We start from the raw sequence: 22,701 nt of genomic DNA, 5'->3' as shown, positions 1-22,701 counted from the left end.
AGCATTTGATAGAGTCGAATGGTCATATTTATTTAATACATTGCAACATTTTAATTTTAGTTCAAAATTTATATCATGGATTAAATTAATATATCATAAACCTTTAGCTTCGGTCTTTACCAATAATCAAAGATCCCCTTTTTTTCAGTTATTTCAGGGTACAAGGCAAGGTTGTCCTTTAAGCCCTTTATTATTTGACATTGCTTTAGAACCCTTGGCTATAGCCATTCGTGAATCACCCAATATTTTAGGTATTACCCGTGGGGAGACGATGTATAAGGTATCATTATATGCGGATGATTTGTTATTATATATATCTGACCCTGAAAGATCTATTCCTGCTATTTCTTCTTTGTTTGCTCAATTTAGTAATTTTTCTGGATATAAATTGAATTTTAATAAGAGTGAACTTTTTCCATTAAATATGCATATTTCAATTTATAATCATGTACCATATAGAATTGTTACAGATTATTTTACTTATTTAGGTATTAAAATTACTAAAAAACATAAAGATTTATTTAAAACCAATTTTTTACCTTTAATAGATCAAATTAAGCAACTTGCTAATAGGTGGTCCCCACTATCTTTGTCTTTGGTGGGCAGAGTTAATGCCATTAAGATGATGATACTACCTAAATTTCTATATCTATTTCAAGCATTACCAATTTTTATTCCTAAATCTTTTTTTGATATGGTTGACTCTAAAATATCTTCGTATTTGTGGCAGAACAAAAATCCTAGGCTAGGTAAAAAATATTTACAGAAGCCTAAGAAGGAGGGCGGCTTGGCTCTACCAAATTTAAGATTTTACTATTGGGCAGTTAATATACGGTATTTGATATTTTGGACACAAGAATCGACTACAGTTGCTGGCCCACAATGGGTAAATTTGGAATGTAAATCTGTGCAAGATTTCTCATTGATCTCAATCTTAGGATCTTCACTTCCTTTTTCGTTACTCAAAATGAATAAACAGATAACTAATCCCATAGTCAAGTATACATTACGAATCTGGTTTCAATTTCGTAATTTTTTTGGTTTGAATAAGTTTATGCTGTCAAGTCCTATAATATCTAACTATTTCTTCCGACCATCATCTATAGATCAAGCTTTTCTTTTATGGAAAACAAAAGGTATAACATGTTTTCGTGATCTGTTTTTGGATGATAACATTATGTCCTTTGAACAGTTATCTAATAAATATAATTGATCTAAAACCCATTTTTTTAGATATTTGCAAGTTAGAAATTTTCTATATAATGAACTAAAGTCTTTTTCGAAAGAATGTCCATTGGACATTACAGAAAGAATTTTAGCTCTCAATCCTTGTCAAAAGGGTTTAGTAGCTATCATTTATAATATGATTATGAATGTGCAGCCAGATATATCAGAAAAAGTTAAGAAGGAATGGCAGGAAGAATTGCATTGCCCTATATCAATTGAGCAATGGGAAAAAATTTTATCATTGGTAAACTCATCCTCTATCTGTGCTAAACACGCTCTAATACAATTTAAGGTTGTACATAGAGCTCACATGTCTAAAGATAAACTTGCTCGATTTTATTCTTATGTTAATCCAACCTGTGATAGATGTCATTCTGATGTTGCTTCATTGACCCATATGTTTTGATCTTGTCCTTGTTTACAAAACTATTGGAAAGATATTTTTAATATTATTTCAAGAGTTTTAAATATTAATCTCCAACCACATCCTTTTACCGCAATTTTTGGTCTACCAATGATAGATAATAAGCGTTTATCCGCTTCATCCCAACAGATGATTGCATTTGTTACACTAATGGCTAGAAGATCTATTTTACTGAATTGGAAAGAAATTAACCCTCCAACTGTATTTCAGTGGTTTTCTCAAACTATTTCCTGTTTGAGTTTAGAAAAAATTAGAAGTGTGGTTTTTGATTCTTCAGTTAAATTTGAGGAAACTTGGAGACCATTTATTCAACATTTTCATATGAATTAAATGGTCTGATCCTGAACCTTATTGTTACTATCCTGAATTGTGTTGGTGGAGGTTCGGAGTCATCGGCACTACTGTATGTATTTAACATTATGCAATTGCCCATGTTGGTTACCGTAGATTCCGGACTACAGAGCGCACCTGATTAAAAGCCGCTGGCTCTAATTTTAGAAATAAAATCAATTTTTTAATTGTAAAGGCCGCACCGGATTTTAGGCCGCACCACTACTTTTAAATATACATACGTATCGGTAACACAAATTACGTTGCATATACTTTTTTACTGAACAGCACGAACAACATTCCAATATCTCCTAGCGACTGGTAAAAATATATATACTGCAGCCTACCAGGAAAAGTTATTGATCGCCTTTAACTTAAAAGCAGCGTTTTCGCTCGGGTCTGACGCGCTTGCGTAACGCGATCGGGTCTAATCGGGTCTGACGCGCTTGCGTAACGCGATCGGGTCTGATCGGGTCTAATCGGGTCTGACGCGCTCGGGTCTGACGCGCTTGCGTAACGCGATCGGGTCTGACGCGCTTGCGTAACGCGATCGGGTCTAATCGGGTCTGACGCGCTCGGGTCTTGCTTTTCTTCGAGTATTTTCCATGTTGATGAGGGTGAGTACAAATGACTGATTTACAATAATTTAATTGTGAAAGTGCGCTTGATTTATCGTACAATTTCATTGGACCTCTGTGAACTACTCATCAATTTTATTGGTCTACTGTTACGAGGCAAAATGTTTACGAGGCGGCATGAAAAAAAACCATGTATTAGCCGCTCTGGATTAAAGGCTGCAGAGTTCAAAGCTGTTCAAAATGTGGGAAAAAAGTAGCGGCTTATAATCCGGAATCTACGGTAGTTTTTTTTATTAGTTGTTTTTTTTAAATTCTTTTAGTTTTTTTTTGGGGGGGGGGGCTTTCTTTTTCTTCTTTTTCTTTTTTTCTTAATTCCTTTACATTAATACTATGAGTTTGGGAGACTTTATATATTGATTAATACATATCTGATTGTTAATTAATCTATTAATTGTGTACTCTCAAATGTTTTGTACTTATATTTTACTTATGTTTTTCTTAAAAATTAATAAAAAGATTTGAAAAGAAGGGCGGTGTTGGTCTGCCAGTTTTCAAACATTACTATTGGGCAGCTAACTCCAGGGCTCTTACACTCTGGAAATGTGGAGGTGCTGAGACCGAAGAAAAACCTCCATGGCTACAGCTGGAAGCCTCTGTTATTAAATATTCTTCACTTCCTGCTCTTCTGCTTTCCACTTATGCCTCAAAAGACAAGCTAATCCAACAAAACTTTACCTTAAAGAATTCTTTACGAATATTAAACCAGATAAAAGTGACTCACCAAATTCCCAGTGTTTCCATACACGCTCACATTTGTCAAAATCACTCATTTAAGCCTGGACAATTAGATGGGGTTTTTGCAGTCTGGAGAGAGACAGGTATCAAAACTTTCTTAGATCTGTACATCGATGGCCAATTTGCATCACTCACACAATTAAGCTCTAAGTTCAATCTTCCAAATTGACTTTTTTTTTTGCTACCTCCAAGTTAGACACTACGTTAAGGTAAAGTGCCCACAATTCGAGCCTATTTCCACCATCCATCCCTTTCTTGTAAACCTCTTGCTCCCTCCAGACTCCAAACAGTTAATAACAAAATTAGAGAATTGCTTTACTCCTTCATTTTCTACAGATTTTATTAGAGAAGCCTGGGCTAGGGATTTGAACTCCGAGATATCAGTGAAACTTTGGGAGGAGGCGATATCCTGGGTTCACTGTTCTATTAATTCACACTACAGGTTAATCCAGTACAAGGTGATGCATAGATTGCATTATTCAAAAACAAAACTGAATCGCATCTTCCCATCTGTGTCTCCTGTTTGAGTCAAGTGCCGCTCTGCCGAGGGCTCACTAGCACATCTTTTCTGGTTTTGCCCTACATTATACAACTTTTGGACTGCAATTTTTGAGTGGCTCTCAAAAGCCTATTCTAGAGACATTCAGCCCAATCACGAACTCGGCATCTTTGGATGTTCTGCAGTGACTTTTGAGTTGCCGCACAACATGCAGATTGCTTTGCATCTAGGAATGGTGGCGGCTAAGAAACTTATTCTTCTGACCTGGAAGTCTACTACCCCACCTACCTTTGCACACTGGCTCAAGGAGATGTTGTCTATTGTACAAATGGAAAGACTGCGTCTGCACAAACCCAATACACAGAATATATTTGAGAGAATATGGGGAGCGTTCTTGGCTCAGTGTCATATTACCTCACACACATAGTGACCTTGACCTGTCTAGTCTCATGAGTGGGTGTGGTGCCTAACCGGATTCCTTCACTCATTTTATTTTACATTGCTTCCGTGATACCACTATTGTGTCAATTCTTTTTTTTGAAAGTCTATTTATGTAATTTTGTAAGTTGTCTGGCAGCCTTTTTATTTTTGATTTGTTTTGTCTGTGCTCCACCGGAAGCTGCATCTCCCTTGCATTGTTTTGTACGTCTTCAATATGTTCTGTCTTTGTAAAACTGAAAATTGTAAATAAAGTATTTTTTAAAAATCCAACAAAAGGCAACTGAAAAGCCATAAGAAGGGAAAAGATGATATATGAGGGCAGACTAGTCAATAATATAAAGCAGGATACCAAAAGCTTTTTCAGTATATAAACAGTAAAAGGGAAGTGAGAGTTGATATTGGTCCACTGGAAAGTGATGCCGGTGAAGTAGTAATGGGAGACAAGGAAATGGCAGATGAACTTAATCGGTACTTTGTATCTGTCTTCACTGTGGAAGACACTAGCAGTGTGCCAGAGGTCTGTGAGTGTCACTGCTATTACAAAGGAAAAAGTGTGCGGCAAAGTGAAAGGTCTTAAGGTGGATAAGTCACCTGGGCCAGATGGACAACATCCCAGAGCCCTGAGAGAGGTTGCTGAAGAGATAACGGATGCATTGGTCATGACCTTTCAAGAATCACTTGATTCTGGCATGGTCCCAGAGGACCGGAAGATTACCAATGTCACTCCACTCTCTAAGACCATAAGATCTCGGAGCAGAAGTAGGCCATTTCACCCCTTGAGTCTGCTTTGCCATTCAATCATGTGCTGATACAATTCATCCAGTCATCCCCACTCCCCTGTCTTCTCACCATACCCTTTGATGCCCTGAGTAATAAAGAACCTATCTATCTCTGCCTTAAATACGCCCAGTGACTTGGCCTCCACAGTTGCTCGTGGCACAAAATTCCACAAATTTGTAATTTCTCCACATCTCTGTTCTAAAAGGACATCCTTCAATCCTGAAGTCCTGCCCTTTGTCCTAGGCTCTCCTTCCATGGGAAATAACTTTGCCATATCTAATCTGTTCAGGCCTTTTCACATTCAGAATGCTTCTATGAGACCCCCCCTCATTCTCCTGAACTCCAGGGAATACAGCTCAAGAGCTGCCAGATGTTTCTCATACAGTAACCCTTTCATTCCTGGAATAATTCTCGTGAATCTTCTCTGAACCCGCTCCAATGTCAGTATAACCTTTCTAAAATAAGGAGCCGAATACTGTGCAATATACTCCAAGTGTGGTCTCATGAGTGCCTTATAGAGCCTCAACATCACATCCCTGCTCTTGTATTCTATACCTCCAGAAATCAATGCCAACATTGCATTTGTTTTCTTCACCACCGACTCAACCTGGAGGTTAACCTTTCGGGTATCCTGCACAAGGACTCCCAAGTTCCTTTCCATCTCTGCATTTTGAATCCTCTTCCCATCTAAATAATAGTCTGCCCAATTATTTCTTCCACCAAAGTGCATGATCATACACTTTCCAACATTGTATTTCATTTGCCACTTCTTTGCCCATTCCCCTAAGCTATCTAGGTCTAAAAAAAACCATCTAGGTCTCTCTGCAGGCTCTGTTTCCTCAACTCTACCCGCTCCTCCACCTATCGTTGTATCATCAGCAAATTTAGCCACAAATTGATTATTCCATAGTCCAAGTCATGATATACATCATAAAAAGCAGCAGTCTCAACACCAACTCCTGTGGAACTCCACTGGTAACCGGCAGCCAGTCAGAATAGGATCCCTTTATTCCCACTCTCTGTTTTCTACTGATCAGCCAATGCTCCACCCATGCTAGTAACTTCCCTATAATTCCAAGGGCCCTTATCGTGCAGTCTCATGAGCAGCACCTTGTCAAAGGTCTTCTGAAAATCCAAGTACACCATGTCTACTGCATCTCCTTTGTCTACTCTGCTTGTAATTTCCTCAAAAAATTGCAGTAGGTTAGTCAGGCAGTGTTTTCCATTCAGGAACCCTTGCTCGCTCTTGACTATCTTGTCATGTGCTTCCAGATACTCTGTAATCTCATCCCTCACGATCGATTCCAACAACTTCCCAACCACTGATGTCAGAGTAACAGGTCTATAGTTTCCATTCTGCTGCCTGCCGCCCTTCTTAAATAGCAGAGTAACATTTGCAATTTTCGAGTCATCCAGCACGATGCCAGAATCTATCGGTTCCGTCAGGTGCAGGAGTTCTATCCACCCTCAGACCATTAAGCTTCCTGAGCACCTTCTCAGTTGTAATTTTCACTGCACAAACTTCACTTCCCTGACACTCTTGAATGTCAGGTACACTGTAGATGTCTTCCACTGTGAAGACCGATGCAAAATATGCATTCATTTCCTCTGCCATCTCTGTGTCTCTCATTACAATACCTCCAGCATCATTTTCTATTGGTCCCATATCTACCCTCGACTCCCCTTTACCCTTTATATACTTTTAAAAAAAGCTAGTAGGGGACTTCCGGTAAGATGGCGATTGCTTAGCTGCTCCGAACTTTTGTTCCGTTACTGTCGCTACCTTTGCACTAAATGTCTCCATTTTATAAAGCTTAGTTAGGAATTATTTCGGTATCTCTTACTTGCCTGTGAATATATCTAACCTACAATGTCTAGCAAGAGTTCTAAATCCGGGAGAAAAGAAACTACGACTTGAAAATCTCCGAGATGAAATCTTAAAGGAAATTAAAACCACTTTCAAACAGTTAGAAGAGAAACTGGATCGGATCAACGATAAAGTGGACAAACATGCTGAACACTTATCTCGCATCGATTCGACTTCTGAAGCTTTAGAAAGTCGGGTTCGATACTTGGAGACTCTCTGTTCCAGCTTAGAGGAAAAATCTAACAAACTTCTTTTCAAAATGGTGGATCTCGAAAATCGCAGCAGACGCTGCAACATCAGAATTCTGGGATTACCAGAGGCAACTGAGAAGGGGTCAACCATGAAGTTTTTCGCCGAGTTTCTCTGTGAGATGTTTGGGAAGGATCTGCTTCCGAAGCCGCCCGAGCTCGAACGGGCACACAGAGTTAACGTCCCCCCCGGAATTCAGGGTTCCCGTCCGCGACCAGTAATCTTGTGTTTCCATCAATACCAGGTAAAACACAGTCTGATTGTGGAGGCACGTCGCAGAGGCTCTTTTTCTTTCCAGGATACAACCATTCGCTTTGTGGAAGATTTTGCACCCCAGACCTTAAAGATGCGCGCTGAGTATAAAGGCGCAATGAAAGTGCTTTTTGATCGTGGTTTCAAACCTTCCTTTCGTAATCTTGCTGACCTAAGAATCAAGTTTAATACCGGGGAATTCAAGTGGTTCAAATCAGCAAGGGAAGCTGAAGCGTTTGTGGCAAGTCTTCCGGCTATCCAGTCATCTTCGGAATCTGATCGGGCCTCCTAAAATGGTGGATAAGTACTCCTCGTAGTAAAATTACTTTCTCTGGACTCGGAATTCACTTGAATCACTCAGACATTATTCACTGAAACTCTAAAGGCTGTTGACAATCTCTCCCGGGATTTGGTGTGTGTGTGATCTATTTTTACCTCTGTATAACTTTACCTACAGAGTTCTACAACTAATTCTAACTTGTTTTGGAGGTTTGAAGTCTTTAGTGAAGGCCTCCCTGTTTGTTGGTTCACAGTTGAACTGCTGATTTATTTTTCCTCTGTTTTAAATATTTATTTATTTTATCTCTTTCTTTTCTTCACCCCCTTTTTTTTCCATTCTCTGATTTTTTTACTCCCTTCTCAGTAAACGGTTGATAAATACTCGTCTTGAATTTATAATTTTCCCCTTCCTCTTTTTTCTTTTTCCTTCTTACCTTTTTTTTCCCCTTCTCTTACTTTATTCTTCTATAATATTTCGCGGGTAGGTTAGTTTTGGTTTTCTTCCGATTTTCTCTGTATTAAGTTGTATATCTCGGCAGAAGGTGTTCTAATCTGTAGTTATGTTTTCTATTGCATAAACTAGTTACTGTTTGTTATAGCATTTATACGGAACTGCTGTCAATGACACAGATCTGGAAGTTGTATTTGGGTTAATTTTTTTGGTAGAGCTAGCTACTTGTTTTGGTAGCCGTCTAGTTATGGGTTGTGTGGGTGGGGTGGATTTTCCAGTTCCAACATTTCTTTATTGTTTAGGACATGTTTATATTTTGACCTTACGAATCTATGTTTACATCTCTGCTCCCAGACTGCTATTGTACCGCTTGATTTTTTATATGCCTGCTGCCTTTTATGCATTAGTAATTGATAATGGCTAGTGCACTTAAATTTGTGAGCTGGAATGTAAAGGGACTGAACCACCCTGTTAAAAGGAGGAAGGTATTCTCACATATTAAACAACTCAAAGCTGACATTGCTTTCCTCCAAGAAACTCATATTCGTTGTTTCGATAACTCCCGGCTTCTGTCCAAGTGGGCGGGTCAGCATTTTCATTCATCCTTTACCGCTAAAGCTAGGGGAGTCTCCATTCTTATTAACTCAAATATTCCTTTTGAACTCCATAATAAAATATCGGACACAAATGGCCGTTTTATTATTATTTCTGGTAAACTATATAACACTAAAGTTGCACTAGCAAACCTGTATGCCCCCAACTTTGATGATGTTAACTTCTTTGAACGGTTTTTTTCCTCACTACCAGACCTAAACTCATAGTCTCTTATATTGGGTGGTGACTTTAACTGTTGGTTGGATCCTAAACTGGACCGATCGTCCTCTGTTACCAGATCACCTACCAAATCTGCCTTAGCTATTCAGTCGTTTCTCTCTAATTTTGGTATCTCTGATATATGGCGTTTCCTCCATCCTACGGAGAGAGATTATTCCTTTTTCTCACATGTTCACCATACCTTCACTAGAATTGACTATTTCCTACTCAATAACCAACTTATCCCATTTGCCCACACTTGTGACTATCAGAGTATACTGATTTCTGACCATGCCCCAATTACCCTCTCTCTGAACTTTCCCGGTCTCCCTCAGAGGAACAAACACTGCCGGTTCGATTCAACTTTATTATCGGATGATGATTTCGTAAAATTTATTAAAGACCAGATAACCTTCTATTTTAACACTAATACATCACCTGAAGTGCCATCCCAGACTGTCTGGGATGCCATGAAAGCATATTTGAGGGGTCAAATAATCTCTTACACAGCAAATCTCAACAGAAGATCCCGTGCAGATCGAGCAGACCTCATTAACCAGATCAAAGATGTGGATCAATTATATGCCCAAACTAAGAACCCTGAATTATACAAGAAGCGCGTTGAACTCCAAACTAAATTTAACCTTCTGTCCACTCAACCTGTCGAACGCCAACTTCTCGAAAGCAAGAGCCGCTTTTACATTCATGGGGATAAGTCTGGTAAATTCCTAGCCAATCAGCTGAGGCGTTCTAAAGCCAAACAACATATTACAAAGATCCGGAAGGAGAACGGAGACTTTACATCGGATCATTTAGAAATTAATGACGCATTTAAAAATTTTTATTCTCGGCTTTATTCCTCTGAATCCCTGAATAACAATATCTCTGTGGATCAATTTTTACAGAATCTGAATATCCCCTCACTTTCATCTGATTTCAAAGCCAAACTTAATGCACCTATATCACTAGAAGAAATATCTTCTGCAATTTCTGCACTGTCCTCAGGGAAATCTCCTGGGCCTGATGGGTTTCCTGTGGAATTTTATAAATCATTCTCCTCACTTCTTTCTCCTCAGTTACTTTCAGTATTAACTGACTCGTTTAACTACGGAAAATTGCCACCCTCTTTCAATGAGGCATCTATTATTCTTCTTTTAAAAAAGGGCAAAGACCCAACAGAGTGTTCCTCGTTCAGGCCGATCTCTCTGCTCAATGTTGATGTAAAAATCTTAGCTAAAGTGTTGGCTCATAGATTAGAAACCGTTATTCCCTCCATTATCTCTGATGACCAAACAGGCTTTATTAAAAACCATCTCCCTTTTTTTAACATTCGGCGTCTATTTAATATTTTATACTCAGTTCCAACTGGGACTCCTGAATGTGTTATCTCCCTTGATGCGGAGAAAGCATTTGATCGTATAGAGTGGAACTACCTTTTTGCAGTCTTAGAAAAATTTGACCTTGGCCAAAGTTTCATCTCTTGGATCCAATTGCTGTACCTGTGTCCTACTGCTTCTGTTCTAACTAACTTTCAGAAATCCCAAGTATTCAATCTCAAACGTGGCACCCATCAGGGATGCCCCTTAAGTCCCTTTCTCTTTGATTTGGCTATAGAACCTCTGGCGATAGCATTTCGAAAATGTCCTGAACTGACCGGGATTTGGAGAGGGGGTGTTGAGCATAAAGTCTCTCTCTATGCTGATGACTTACTACTCTTTCTCTCATATCCGTCTACATCCTTACCTCTAATGTTTTCACTTCTTGACCAGTTTAGCCAGATCTCTGGCTATAAACTCAACTTACATAAGAGTGAACTTTTCCCAATTAATAAAGAAGCACAAGAACTAATATTTCGTGATCTCCCTTTTAAAGTATTCCATAATCAATTTACTTATCTTGGAATTACAGTCACAAGGAAGTTTAAAGATCTCTTTTGTGAAAACTTTGTCAATCTTTCATATGCTACAAAACAGAATCTGGTACAATGGTCACCTCTATCTATGTGCTTGGTAGGTCGTATCAATGTTGTCAAAATGTATGTTCTCCCCAAATTTTTATACTTATTTCAATCTATCCCAATTTTTATTCCTAAATCCTTTTTTGATTCCTTAGACTCTATTATTTTGTCATATCTGTGGCAGAATAAGCGCTCTAGAATTAATAAAATCCACCTCCAAAAATCTAAAAAAGAGGGTGGCATGGCTTTACCTAACTTTCGCTTATATTACTGGGCAGCTAATATACGTTGTGTTGCCTTCTGGTCTTTCTTCCACGGTCAACCTGAGTGCCCTAACTGGGTGGCAATGGAGTTGAGCTCCACTAAAGAATTATCTATATCTGCACTTCTTGGCTCTGCACTCCCTAGCAGTCTGCCCAGATCAATAGCTAATCCTCTGGTTAGACACACTTTGCGTATATGGGCTCAGTTCAGGAAATGCTATGGTTTCCAAGGGTTTTCCATTTCTAGCCCTGTCGCACACAATCACCTTTTTTTACCTACCACGTTCGATTCAGCATTCCATGTTTGGTACAGGAAGGGCATTAGACATTTTGAAGATCTCTTCATTGATAACCGCTTCGCTTCTTTTCAACAGCTCTCTGTTAAGTTCAACCTGCCTAATGCTCACTTTTTCAGATATCTTCAAATCCGACACTTCACTGCTCCTTTAATTCCTAACTTTCCTGAAATGCCTGCGAAAAATGCTATGGACCTATTTCTCTCCATTAATCCACTAGGTAAAGGTTTAATTTCAATTATCCAAGATAAACTAGCAGCCTTACGACGGGCCCCTGTGGATAAAATTAAAATGGCCTGGGAGCAGGATTTAAATATCTCCTTATCCGAGGAGAGCTGGGACTCAGTTCTCAAGTCGGTTAACTCAACCTCTCTTTGTGCTCGCCATTGTCTCTTACAGTTTAAGATTGTTCATAGAGCCCATATGTCTAAATCTAAACTATCTCGATTCTACCCTGGCATTAGTCCGCTCTGTGTTAAATGCAAGAGGGGCGTGGCCTCTCTCATCCATATGTACTGGCTCTGTCCTAGCTTGGAGAAATTCTGGAAAGATGTCTTCACTACACTATCGGGTATTCTGAATCAGCACCTAGAACCTAACCCCTTAATTGCTCTGTTCGGTCTTTGGGGCGAGACAGATTTATGTCTGGGTCCGACCAAATGCCGAATACTATCCTTTGCCTCTCTCCTGGCGAGACGCTTGATCCTCCTTAGATGGAGAGATGTTGCCCCGCCCACTCATGCGCAATGGCTTAACGACATTATGGCCTGCTTGGACCTCGAAAAAATTCATTATTCAGTTCTCAATTCGGATTTAAAGTTCCATAAGATCTGGGGGCCTTTTATCGAGTACTTTCATAACCTTCCTCTTGACTAGGGTTTTTTTTTTCGTTTCGGTCCCTTGCTTTCAGCTCCCTTTTTTTTTCTGGTAGTAGGCATTATTATCCTCTGTTGCTAAGTGTATTCACAGTCTGGGAGTTTGACTGTCCGGACTTATACTCTCTATATTGTGTGGTGGTTGGTCTGGAATTGTTGTTTTTTTCTTGTGTTGTGGGGTTTGGGGAGGACACTAAGCTCACTTGTCTTTAATTTAGGTGCTTTTTTGTTAAATTCTCTTCCTTTGTAGCATATTGTTATTGTATGCTTAACCTTGCTCTGTATTAATGCTCCTCACTGGGATTTGGGGTTTTTAATTTTGTAAAATGTTTTGAAAAACTAATAAAAAATTTTTTTTAAAAAAGCTAGTAGTATTTTCTTTGATATTACTCGCCTGCTTCCTTTCATAATTCATCTTTGCCTTCCTAATGACCTTCTTAGTTTCCTTCTCCAAGTTTTTAAGAGCTTCCCAATCCTCTATCTTCCCACTACTTTGGCTTCCTTGTATGCCCTCTCTTTTGCTTTTACTTTGGCTCTGACTTCACTTGTCAGCTACGGTAGTGTCCTTCATCCATTCTGATTTGGAATATACCTGCCTTGCACTTCCCTCATTTTTCACAGAAACTCCAGCCATTGCTGCTCTGCTGTCCTTCGTGCTAGTGTCCCTTTCCAGTCAATTTTGGCCAGTTCCCCTTAAGAAGGGAGGAAGAAGGCAAAAGAAAGGATATTGTAGTCTAGTTTGCCTAACCCCAGTGGTTGGGAACATGTTGGAGTCTATTATTAAGGACGAGGTTTTGAGGTATTTGGAGACTAATGGTAAAATAAGTCAAAGTCAGCATGGTTTCTGTGAAGGGAATTTTGTTAGAGTTCTTCGAGGAAGTAACAAGCAATGCGGACAAAGAAGAGGAAGTGGATGTCATTTGCTTGGATTTTCAGAAGGCATTTGATAAGGTACCACAAATGACACTGTTTAGCATGATAAAATCCTACAGTGTTGCAGGACAGTTTCAGCAATGGATGGCAGAATGGCTGGCAGGCAGGAGGCAGTGAGTGGAAATAAAAGGAGACTTTTCTGGTTGGCTGCTGGTGATGAGTGGTGTTCTTGGGGGGTGGGAGGGTTGTCTGTATTGGGACTGGATAAGCAGAGAGTGAACTGTTATTGTGAGAGATGGGAATGTCTACCATCAGGTTAGCTGTGATCTTGTGCAATAGCAGAGCAGAAGAAGAAGAAGAAGAAATGCTCTTATCTCCTGGTGGAGTCATCGGTGTGTCATCATGACAAGCTTTTAGCACTGTTATGTGATCAGCAACAATGAAAATAGAATTGAGGCAGATTTTATAAACAAGCATAAACTTTTATTAAACACTGCTTAACAAAAAAGTGAAATGTAAATAAACGACTAACTTAACCAGAAGTTAACAGCTTTGCGGCAATTTAACAAGCAGCCGAACTCTGGAACAGTTCTTAAAGTGGTAAATTTGAACACAGTCTTAAAGTGGTAAATTCAAAATGTCCAAGTGTTTTATACAGTCAGTAAGGAGAGATTTCCCTGGAAAACAGATTTCTTCCAAGTAATGATGATCTGACGATCTGCCGATCCCAGCCGAGAGATGCCTTGTACAAAGGATTTACAACGAAGGAAATAAAACGGCTTAAAGGAACTGAGCTTTTCCTGGAGAATGAGCACTGCACAAACCTTCCTGTCTTGCAGGGGTTATCTCAGATGCAGGTCACTATTCTTGAAAGAGGATTTGATAAGGTTGGTCCTTTATGAAACCGCCGAACGACACCAACTTTACTCAATCCTTCGGGTACCCATACTTCAGTAAGGTCTTCACTCTCCAATACTTAGACTTTAAAGGTAAATCAAAGGTACACCAAACGAAACTGGCAGTGACTGGCGAAACTGCCAGCACAATGATTCTGTACCTTACAATAGAAAGTAAAACTCCACTTTAAAACGAAACTGCGTCATGAGACAAATACGCAGCATAATGGAGTAACTAACGAATTAAACAATGAATCATCTGCGTAACAACAGCTGTTTCCCGTTATATACCTGTTGAGAACATGTCATCACATGACCTCACCAGTGTGAAAATGACATCATGTGACCTCACACTGGCAGGAAAATTACATTACCCCTCCATCACAAGACAATTACATCATGCTCACAAGATACTCAATTACAACATGGTCATAAGACAGTCACAAGATACTGTTATGATCCCAGCCCCCTCCTTTCTGAGAATCGCAAGATCGCTATTAATTCGGGTCTTGGACCCAGGAAATGAGAGAGAATCCTCAGAAAGACAACGCAACAGATTTGACCATTGTTTCTTGGAGACACCTTTGTGGATTGCAACTCTATGCTACGTGCCAGCGATCAGGGCTGCGTGTACACCCTCGGGCAATGTGGGGTGGGGATTGTATCACCCCACCTTGATTGACATCTACAACTCTGCAAGTCAAGATAAAAGAGGGGCTGTAGGGGGCAGTTCCCGTGATGACGGGAAGCTATTCGGAAGCCACGTGTGGTCCATTTCCCCTGGCCTGGGGAACGGGTGGCTGATAACACCGAAAAGGACTTCGAACTGACAACGGGGAACCCACGTTCCCGATTCAACGGTTTGCGTCCAAAAAGACTGGGCAAGTTTTTCTTCTCACCAAAAATCTCTCTCTCTCTCCAACAAGTGAAACCCAGCGGTCCCCAAAAGCCTGCATGAGCTCGAGAGACTTTTATATTTCCATCGGACAATATTTTACCCCTAGATACCAAAGCGATAGAGCTACTTCTTATTGTTGATTATTACTATACCCGCACTTTAGATTGAGTATTGACGACGTATATTATCTGAATGTTTGTATTAACCTTACTTTTGTGCCCCTTTATAAATAAAAACGTTTAAAAATGGTACCCTCAGACTTCAACGGACCTCTCTATCTTTGCTAGTAAGTGACCCAGTTACGGGGTTCATAACAATACCCACAGGGTATGTAACAACACTGATCTTTTTTGGTGAATGCTCATCATGTGCAGTTTTTTTTGCATTATTTACGAGGTCAAGTTGCTAGCTCAACGCTCAACCCAGATGGAAAGCATGCAAGAGAGTCGGCCGGGCTTCAAACTTGGGACCTGTCGCCCCAAACTCCAGCACTGATGCCGCTACGCCACCAGATGGCGAAACGGCAGAGCAGGATCGAGGTTTAAATGGCTTTTATTTCCATTGTTGTGTAAATATTTGGTGTGTAGAACTGAATGTGCTTATGTTCCTATGTGCATATCTAGTGCAATGTCACATGGTAAGTTTGCTTTCTACTTCATCATAGGAATATCATGGTTTCATATTCTCTCCTTTAGATGAGCTGTCAGAAGCTTCCATATTTACCAACATCGAATCACTGGGTTTCACGGTCGAGCTCACCTGTGATGTCTTTGGAGATTCGAATGTGTATCAGTGGCAAAAGAATGGAGGGGAAATCTCCCAGCATCACCAACTAACAGATGAAAACAGAACACTGGTTATCCCAAGCGCTTCATCTGAAGACTGTGGAGTGTACACCTGCATCACAACCAATCCTGTCAGCTCCATCCAGACAAACTACACCTTAATGTTGCAAGGTGAGCTTCATTTATGAATGACATTTTGCAGTTAACATTTAGACCATATTGGTGGGCTATTGAATGCAGCCGATGCAAATCAGTGTTGCAGCAGAGAGAGGCAAAAGCTGAATTAATTGTGTTCACAGAATCCCAGAACAGTTATCGCAGAGAAGGAAGCCATTCAGCCCTTTAAGAATAGATTGGTTCTATCACTGAGCAAACAACTGAATCCTATTGTTCTGTCCTCTCCCCATAGCTCTGTAATTTCTTTCTTTCAGATAATTATCCAGCCCTCATATGAAATTACAGTTGAATACCCCTTCACTATTCCTGATGATGAATTCTAGATCCTGTCCACTACTCTGCATAAAGAAAACCCAAGATATTTTTAGTTCTTTTCCCAATCACCTTCATTCCCTCTCATGACTGGTTTTAGGAAGTTTCACTATGATCTTCCACTTTATGCCTCTATATATGAAGGCAAAGATCCTATCTTTGTTAAATTACTTTCTTAACTCTTTCTACAAATGTCTTGTTGGTGTAACACTTTTAGAATCGGCTCTTTGAGTTTGTATGCTCTTCTCATTCTTCCTACTCTCGGGATGGATCAATCGGCAGATAATGCACTTCACCGATCAATGAGAACAAACTGCCCACATGTGCATTTGTGTAGCAGCCCCTGACATCAGGTGGAAAGTAGCACCAGAGTGTGTGGTGACACTTGCAGGCTGCCCTGCCCTCAGCACATCCTCAGGTTGTGTTGGTTGTTAATGCAAACAATACATTTCATTGTATGTTGTGATGTACATCTGATAAATAAATGAATCTGAATAATCCATTCTTGACTGGTATGATGATGCATTGTGATTAATGATTCTCAGAGTAGAGTCAGTTGGTGTCAGCCTGGGTCACAGATCGGTGAGATTAGATGAGGGGGTTGGAACATTCCCTTCTCAGCAGTAAATTATGGAACATTATGGCTGTTGCATCATTTGTCATCCACTGCCCGTGAGATGTTTAATGATTTGAATTTAATTTTAATTTCAGGGTTTTCCCTCAAGGACATTATACTGATCGCTGTATTGACTGCAGGACAGGTGATTTCTGTAGCATCTCTTCGTTCAGCCGTGTTACCGGACCAGTGGAGGTGGAAAACCCTCGGAGGTATCTGTCATTGATTAATTTGCTCTTGCATGAACTTTCAGACACCACCCAGTAAACCTGAATGAAATTTAAACCTGAATAATCAAGGGAAAATGTGGGTATTCGATTACACCTTTGACCCCTCCCCCCACATCCCCTCTGTCCCTGTGACCTGTGGGATGCAATTGCCTATTTTTTCCGGGTTTTGATGTGCTTTGCAGTGACACAGAATACCTGAAACAGTCCTGGAGTCACCTCTGACCACACTGCAGAAGATATTTGGGAGAAGTGGCCATGAGAGGAGCCGATTTCATTCACTCGTGTTTGCTGCATTGTGTTCTCTCATCTCACTGTGTCACCAAGTCTGTTTAGAGGTGGGACTGAGGGAAAGATGCCCTTTCATCCTGATGGTGGCTGTGCCTTTGGAAACAGGGGCCTCATTCACATAGAGGGCAGAGTTGTGAAGGGAGTTCTACTCCCCATCTAGTGTCAGGGGTTTGAGCAGTTGTCTCTCAGACCTGCTGGTGAGCATACAGTACATGTGGCTCTTTCTTTCAGACTTGGTGGCAATTTCTCTTGGGTGTTTGCAAAAGTTTATTTTGAAAGAACCTCTCTTTCCAATGCAGTTTTCCACATGGGACACCTCTGTCTCCCAGAACCAAAGAAGATGCAACACCTGCTTTATTACCTCTTCCCTTTCCCCATTCCTGCCACACATATAACCCTCCAGGTAAAGCAGTGAGTGACTTGTACTTCCAATTCTGTGTCCTCACAGCAGTTTCCTGCACATTGGAGAAACCGTTACAGGTTGTGTGACCACTTTGCAGAACACCGAGGGTAACAGTGAGCTTCCAGTTGCCGATCACTTTAGTTTTCTCTCTGATTTCCCATCTTTACCCTCTTCCCCAGTTCCAGCAAAGCCCATTGAGGAGCAGCATCCCTTATTCCACATTGAGTCCCAGGAGCTGCAATAATGAATTCATCAATTTCAGATAACCAGCCATTCCAGTTTATGTTAGAACTGACCACTTCTGATACAAGATCAGAGTGTGTGACCATAACTCTGTTTTCCACTCTCCACAGATGCAGAAATGGAAATCCGGAATTCATTTTTATTCCAAATTTCCAGCAACTGCAGTGTATCGTACACCGTTGTTTTTCTTTCTCTTGTATTTCTCAGGATTTCTCTCACTCTTCTCTGTGACTAGAAACATCAAATCTCTGCACAAATGCTGCTTCTACTGCAGTGTACCTCCAGCATTTTCTCTGATACACTCAGTGACCACTTTATCAGCTCCCTCCTGTACCTAATAAAGTGGCCACTGAGTGTGTGTTCATGGTCTTCTGCTGCTGTAGCCCACCCACTTCAAGGTTCAATATGTTGTCTGTCAAAGATGTTCTGCTGCACACCACTGTCGTAACACGTGGTTATTTGAATTACTGTCACCTTCCTGTCAGCTTGACACAGTCTGGCCATTCTCTGACAAAACATTTTCAGCCACAGAACTGTCACTCACTGGATGTTTTATTTTGCTTTTTGGACCATTCTCTGTGAACTCTAGAGACTGTTGTGCATGACAATCTCTGTAGATCATCTGGCACCAACAATCATTCCGCAGTCAAAGTCACTTAGATCACATTTCTGCCCCATTCTAGTGTTTGGTCTGAACAACAATTGAACCTCATGACAATGTTTGAATGCCATGATGCATTGAGTTGCTGCCGGATGATTGGCTGATCAGATATTCACATTAACGAGCAGGTGTATCTAATAAAGTGGCCACTGAGTGTATTTCAGATTCTCAACACGTGGGGATTTCCAGTCACTATATTGTTTTGGACACATTGTGTTCAGCTCCAGTCACCAGGCAACCGGATGGATTTGAATGACCAGACAGTGATGTTGCCATGGCTGAGGGGCAGGATTTTGCTTTTATTTAAATGCAGAGAGGTGACGATGGGAGATTTCAAAGTAGGAGGATCAATATCTGAGGAGAAGGAACCATTAACAATGTCAGTTAACATTTGCCCTGGAAGAGAAGTTGGCAGTGAAGAGGATCAATTGAACAAGAAGGGGCAGGATTAGAATGGGAATGGTACATCAGAGTTCAAAGTACATTTATTATCAAAGTATGTGTACGATATACAACATTGAGATCCGTCTCCTTACAGGCAGCCACAAAACAAAGACACACAATAGAACCCATTAAAAAGAAAACAGTCAAACACCCGATGTGTAGAAAAAAATACAAACAATAAAATTAAACAGATAACATTCAGAACTGAAGTTGATGAAAGTGAGTCCACAGACACGAAGCCTGACACAGACACACGGTGGCTTTGTAGAGAAACTGAAATTAGAACTGAGATGGGATAGAATCCAGTGAGAGAGAGATGCAATTTCGACACCAGGGCAAAAGGAACATTTGGGAACATTGATCCAGGGGGCAAAGGGATGGGAGGGAACCACAGAGACAGGTGGACAGTCTCAGTCACACCCATCGATGGGCATCTAACATGTTGTTGGAGCAAAATTACAGAGACAAGAGCAAATTCTTGCACTTATTCTTGCACTTCAGGTTAATCTTTGAACAAATAATTTAGTGATGGGGAGGAAGACCGATGATGCTGAATCAGGTGCAGCTGGATCTGATGGTTTAAAACTGTTCTCACCAAGGACATTTACTGTTATGTCTTCTACATTTGGGGGAGATGAGATGGAGGGTTTGCCATTGGTAACAACTGGGGTGAGAGAGTAACAGTTAAAGTGGGGTCAACGGTGGGATTGTGATTGCTTCCTGGGGAGCTAGCATTGATTGATGTCCAGAATGGCCTCCAGTGTCATAATCAGTCTGCATAGATTGTTAACGGCTTTCACATGCTTTTTTTATTTCTCCACAGGACGTCTGGGATACAGATTTTATTTTCTAATCCTGTGGATCTGTAATACTTTGTCACTTACCACCATGTACATTGTGTTCGTGTATTGGTCTGTGGTTGAAGGTACGTGACCAATACTCTTATCATTCACAATTGTTTAATTCAGAATTTTTTAATGTCGTTTCCTTGTACACAAATGTTAAGGAGAGCAAAATAATTATTATTCTGGAATGATGCAGCTAAATCATAATATTTGAATAATAATAATAATAATATTCACTTCAGAACCCATGGTACTGAGGTGGAAACAGATCAACCCTAATCCTGAGGGGCTGCTGATGTGCTGGATTTGATTGAGGTTTAATTGTGTTCATACAATGATATCACAGTGTCAGCACACAGAGACCAGTAGTTTATTGTCTCTGGGTTAGTTTCCTGGAGTCTCTACCCAGTTCCCATCATGAGAGATTCCAGTGGGATGCTCAATATCACCCTCTCAGGACAAGCTGAGGGGAGTAACTACAGGACCCACATCCCCCAAACCAGTGCGAGGGAAGTGTTGCATTTTCAGAAGTCTGGTCTTGGCCATTTAAACAAGTGATGGGGACTTCAGACGGTGTTACTGAGGCTACATTTACTCACTGAGAGGAGACCATGGCAGGTAGTCAGGAGCATCTCCAAGTTCCAGTCCAATGACACTGCAGTTTCCCAACAGGAGGATGTTGCACAGGAAATGACATCACCAGTGTTCCGGATGTGGAAACCCCATTAGGGTGTGAGGATGACCACTGTACACAGCACAATATTGAATTTCTGTGGAGGGCATTTGCACTCTGGAAAAAGTAAATCCCAACTGTAAAACACTGAATCAAAACGGTGCTTTGTAAGGGAATTTCTGTGGTAATGTTTCTCAGTCCCAACGTGTGGAAATAGCTTCCATCTACCATTAATATCTTGAAAACTCCAATTACACCTGAGTAAACTGCAGGGAATGCAGTCCTGGTCTGTGTAATCTCTGATAATTTAACACTCCAGTACACCTCTGCCTTTGGATGAGACATGAAGCCAAGGAACCATTTATGTTCCCTGGGAGAATGTAACGGATCACCTGGTGCTATTTCCTAAAGAGAAACAAAGTTCTCACCAGTATCCAAGAAAATAATTCTCCCAACCGCATCACTAAAGCAGATTTAGCTTGGTTGTCAGAGGCAGAGGTGGCAATGGATGACAAATAGTGTACTGCAGTGATTGGTGCTCGGTCCCCTGTTGTTTGTCATTGACGTTAACGATTTGGACAAAAATGTAGGTGACATGATCAGTAAATCCGTGGACAACAGCAAAATTGGTGTGATAGTGGACAGTGAAGAAAGTTGTCTCAGTGTACAACAAGACCAAGATCATCTGTGTCAGTGGGCATAGGAATGGCAGATGGTAATTAACTTAGGACAAGTACATAGTTCCCTGGAAGTGGTGACACAGACAGACAGGATTGTAAAGAAGGTGCGTGGTGTGCTTGCCTACATCGGTAGGGCATCGAGTACAAGGTTGGGACGTCACGTTACAACTGTACCATCTTTAGTCAGGCCACACCTGGAGCATACTGTTTCAATCTTGCAGACATAAATAAATATTACATAAATGTAATCATAAATGAATATTATATAATCAGAATTAGGTTTATTAGCACCAGCATGTGTCGTGAAATTTGTTAACTTAGCAGTGGTAGTTCAATGCAATACATAATATAGAAGAAAATAATATTAGTAAATAATTAAGTAAATCAATTACAGTGTATGTATATTGAATAGATTAAATATTGTGTAAAAAAAAAATATGAAAGTGAGGTCATGTTCAAGGGCTTACTGTCCATTTAGGAATCAGATGGCAGAGGGGAAGAATCTGTTCCTGAATCGCTGAGTGTGTGCCTTCAGGCTTCTGTACCTTCTACCTGATGGTAACAGTGAGAAAAGGGCATGGCCTGGGTGCTGGGGTTCCTTGATAATGGACGCTGCCTTTCTGAGACACTGCTTCTTAAAGATGTCCTGGGTACTTTGTAGGCTAGTACCCAGGATGGAGCCGACTAAACTTATAACCCTCTGAGGTTTCTTTTGGTCCTGTGCAGTATCCGACCCCCACCCCCCACACCAGACAGTGATGCAGCCTGTCAGAATGTGATTAGACTAGAAAGAGTGCAGAAAACATTCACCAAGATGGTGGGCAGAGTTAAAGTAGATTTTCACTGTGGTCCCCATTCACAGAATTTGTCTGAATTGTTCAATCTATGTACATCAGTGAATAGATATGCAGAGTCAAAGCAGCTGTCAGAAACACTCCTGTTTCCTTCCTCTGTTCACCATCTGACATTCCAACACAAACATCTGGAGTGATGGAGCTGGTGACAGTGATTGACATGTCTGAGTGTTCGATGTTTTCTTCCCCGATGGACTGTTGACCACATCATGAAATGAGGGAAATTGGGTTGCAATCACACTGAATGCAGCCAGTGAGGAATTTCCACCAGTGAAGAACTGGCATCGAGCTCCAGTTATGAATAGCAGACACTATGGAAACTGATCAGAATTGGAATGGAAATTTCAGCAACTTTCTGTGAAATTTATGTTTTCTCCATAATCAGTTGTTGTGGATGTTGGGAGAAAGAAACTATGGATCTTAATGAACTCTTTAAGGTCTGGCCAT

At 40.6% G+C, this 22,701-nt stretch overlaps 1 protein-coding gene across 1 annotated transcript in view; it reads left to right on the top strand.

Annotated features, from left to right (window-relative positions):
• Positions 1–14,147: 14,147 nt before the first annotated feature.
• Positions 14,148–22,701, top strand: part of LOC140721468 (uncharacterized) — an 88,169-nt gene continuing 79,615 nt past the window's right edge. Inside the window, exons 1-4 of the mRNA XM_073036294.1 lie at positions 14,148–14,238; positions 15,739–15,999; positions 17,029–17,145; positions 20,026–20,127. Coding sequence (XP_072892395.1) covers positions 14,148–14,238; positions 15,739–15,999; positions 17,029–17,145; positions 20,026–20,127 — 571 coding nt within the window. The remainder of the gene's footprint in view (positions 14,239–15,738; positions 16,000–17,028; positions 17,146–20,025; positions 20,128–22,701) is intronic.

The sequence above is a fragment of the Hemitrygon akajei genome, chromosome 2 (assembly GCF_048418815.1).
Source record: "Hemitrygon akajei chromosome 2, sHemAka1.3, whole genome shotgun sequence".
Classification (NCBI taxonomy): domain Eukaryota; kingdom Metazoa; phylum Chordata; class Chondrichthyes; order Myliobatiformes; family Dasyatidae; genus Hemitrygon; species Hemitrygon akajei.
The sequence above is the reverse complement of the archived record's forward strand: the minus strand, read 5'-3'. Positions and strand labels throughout refer to the sequence as shown.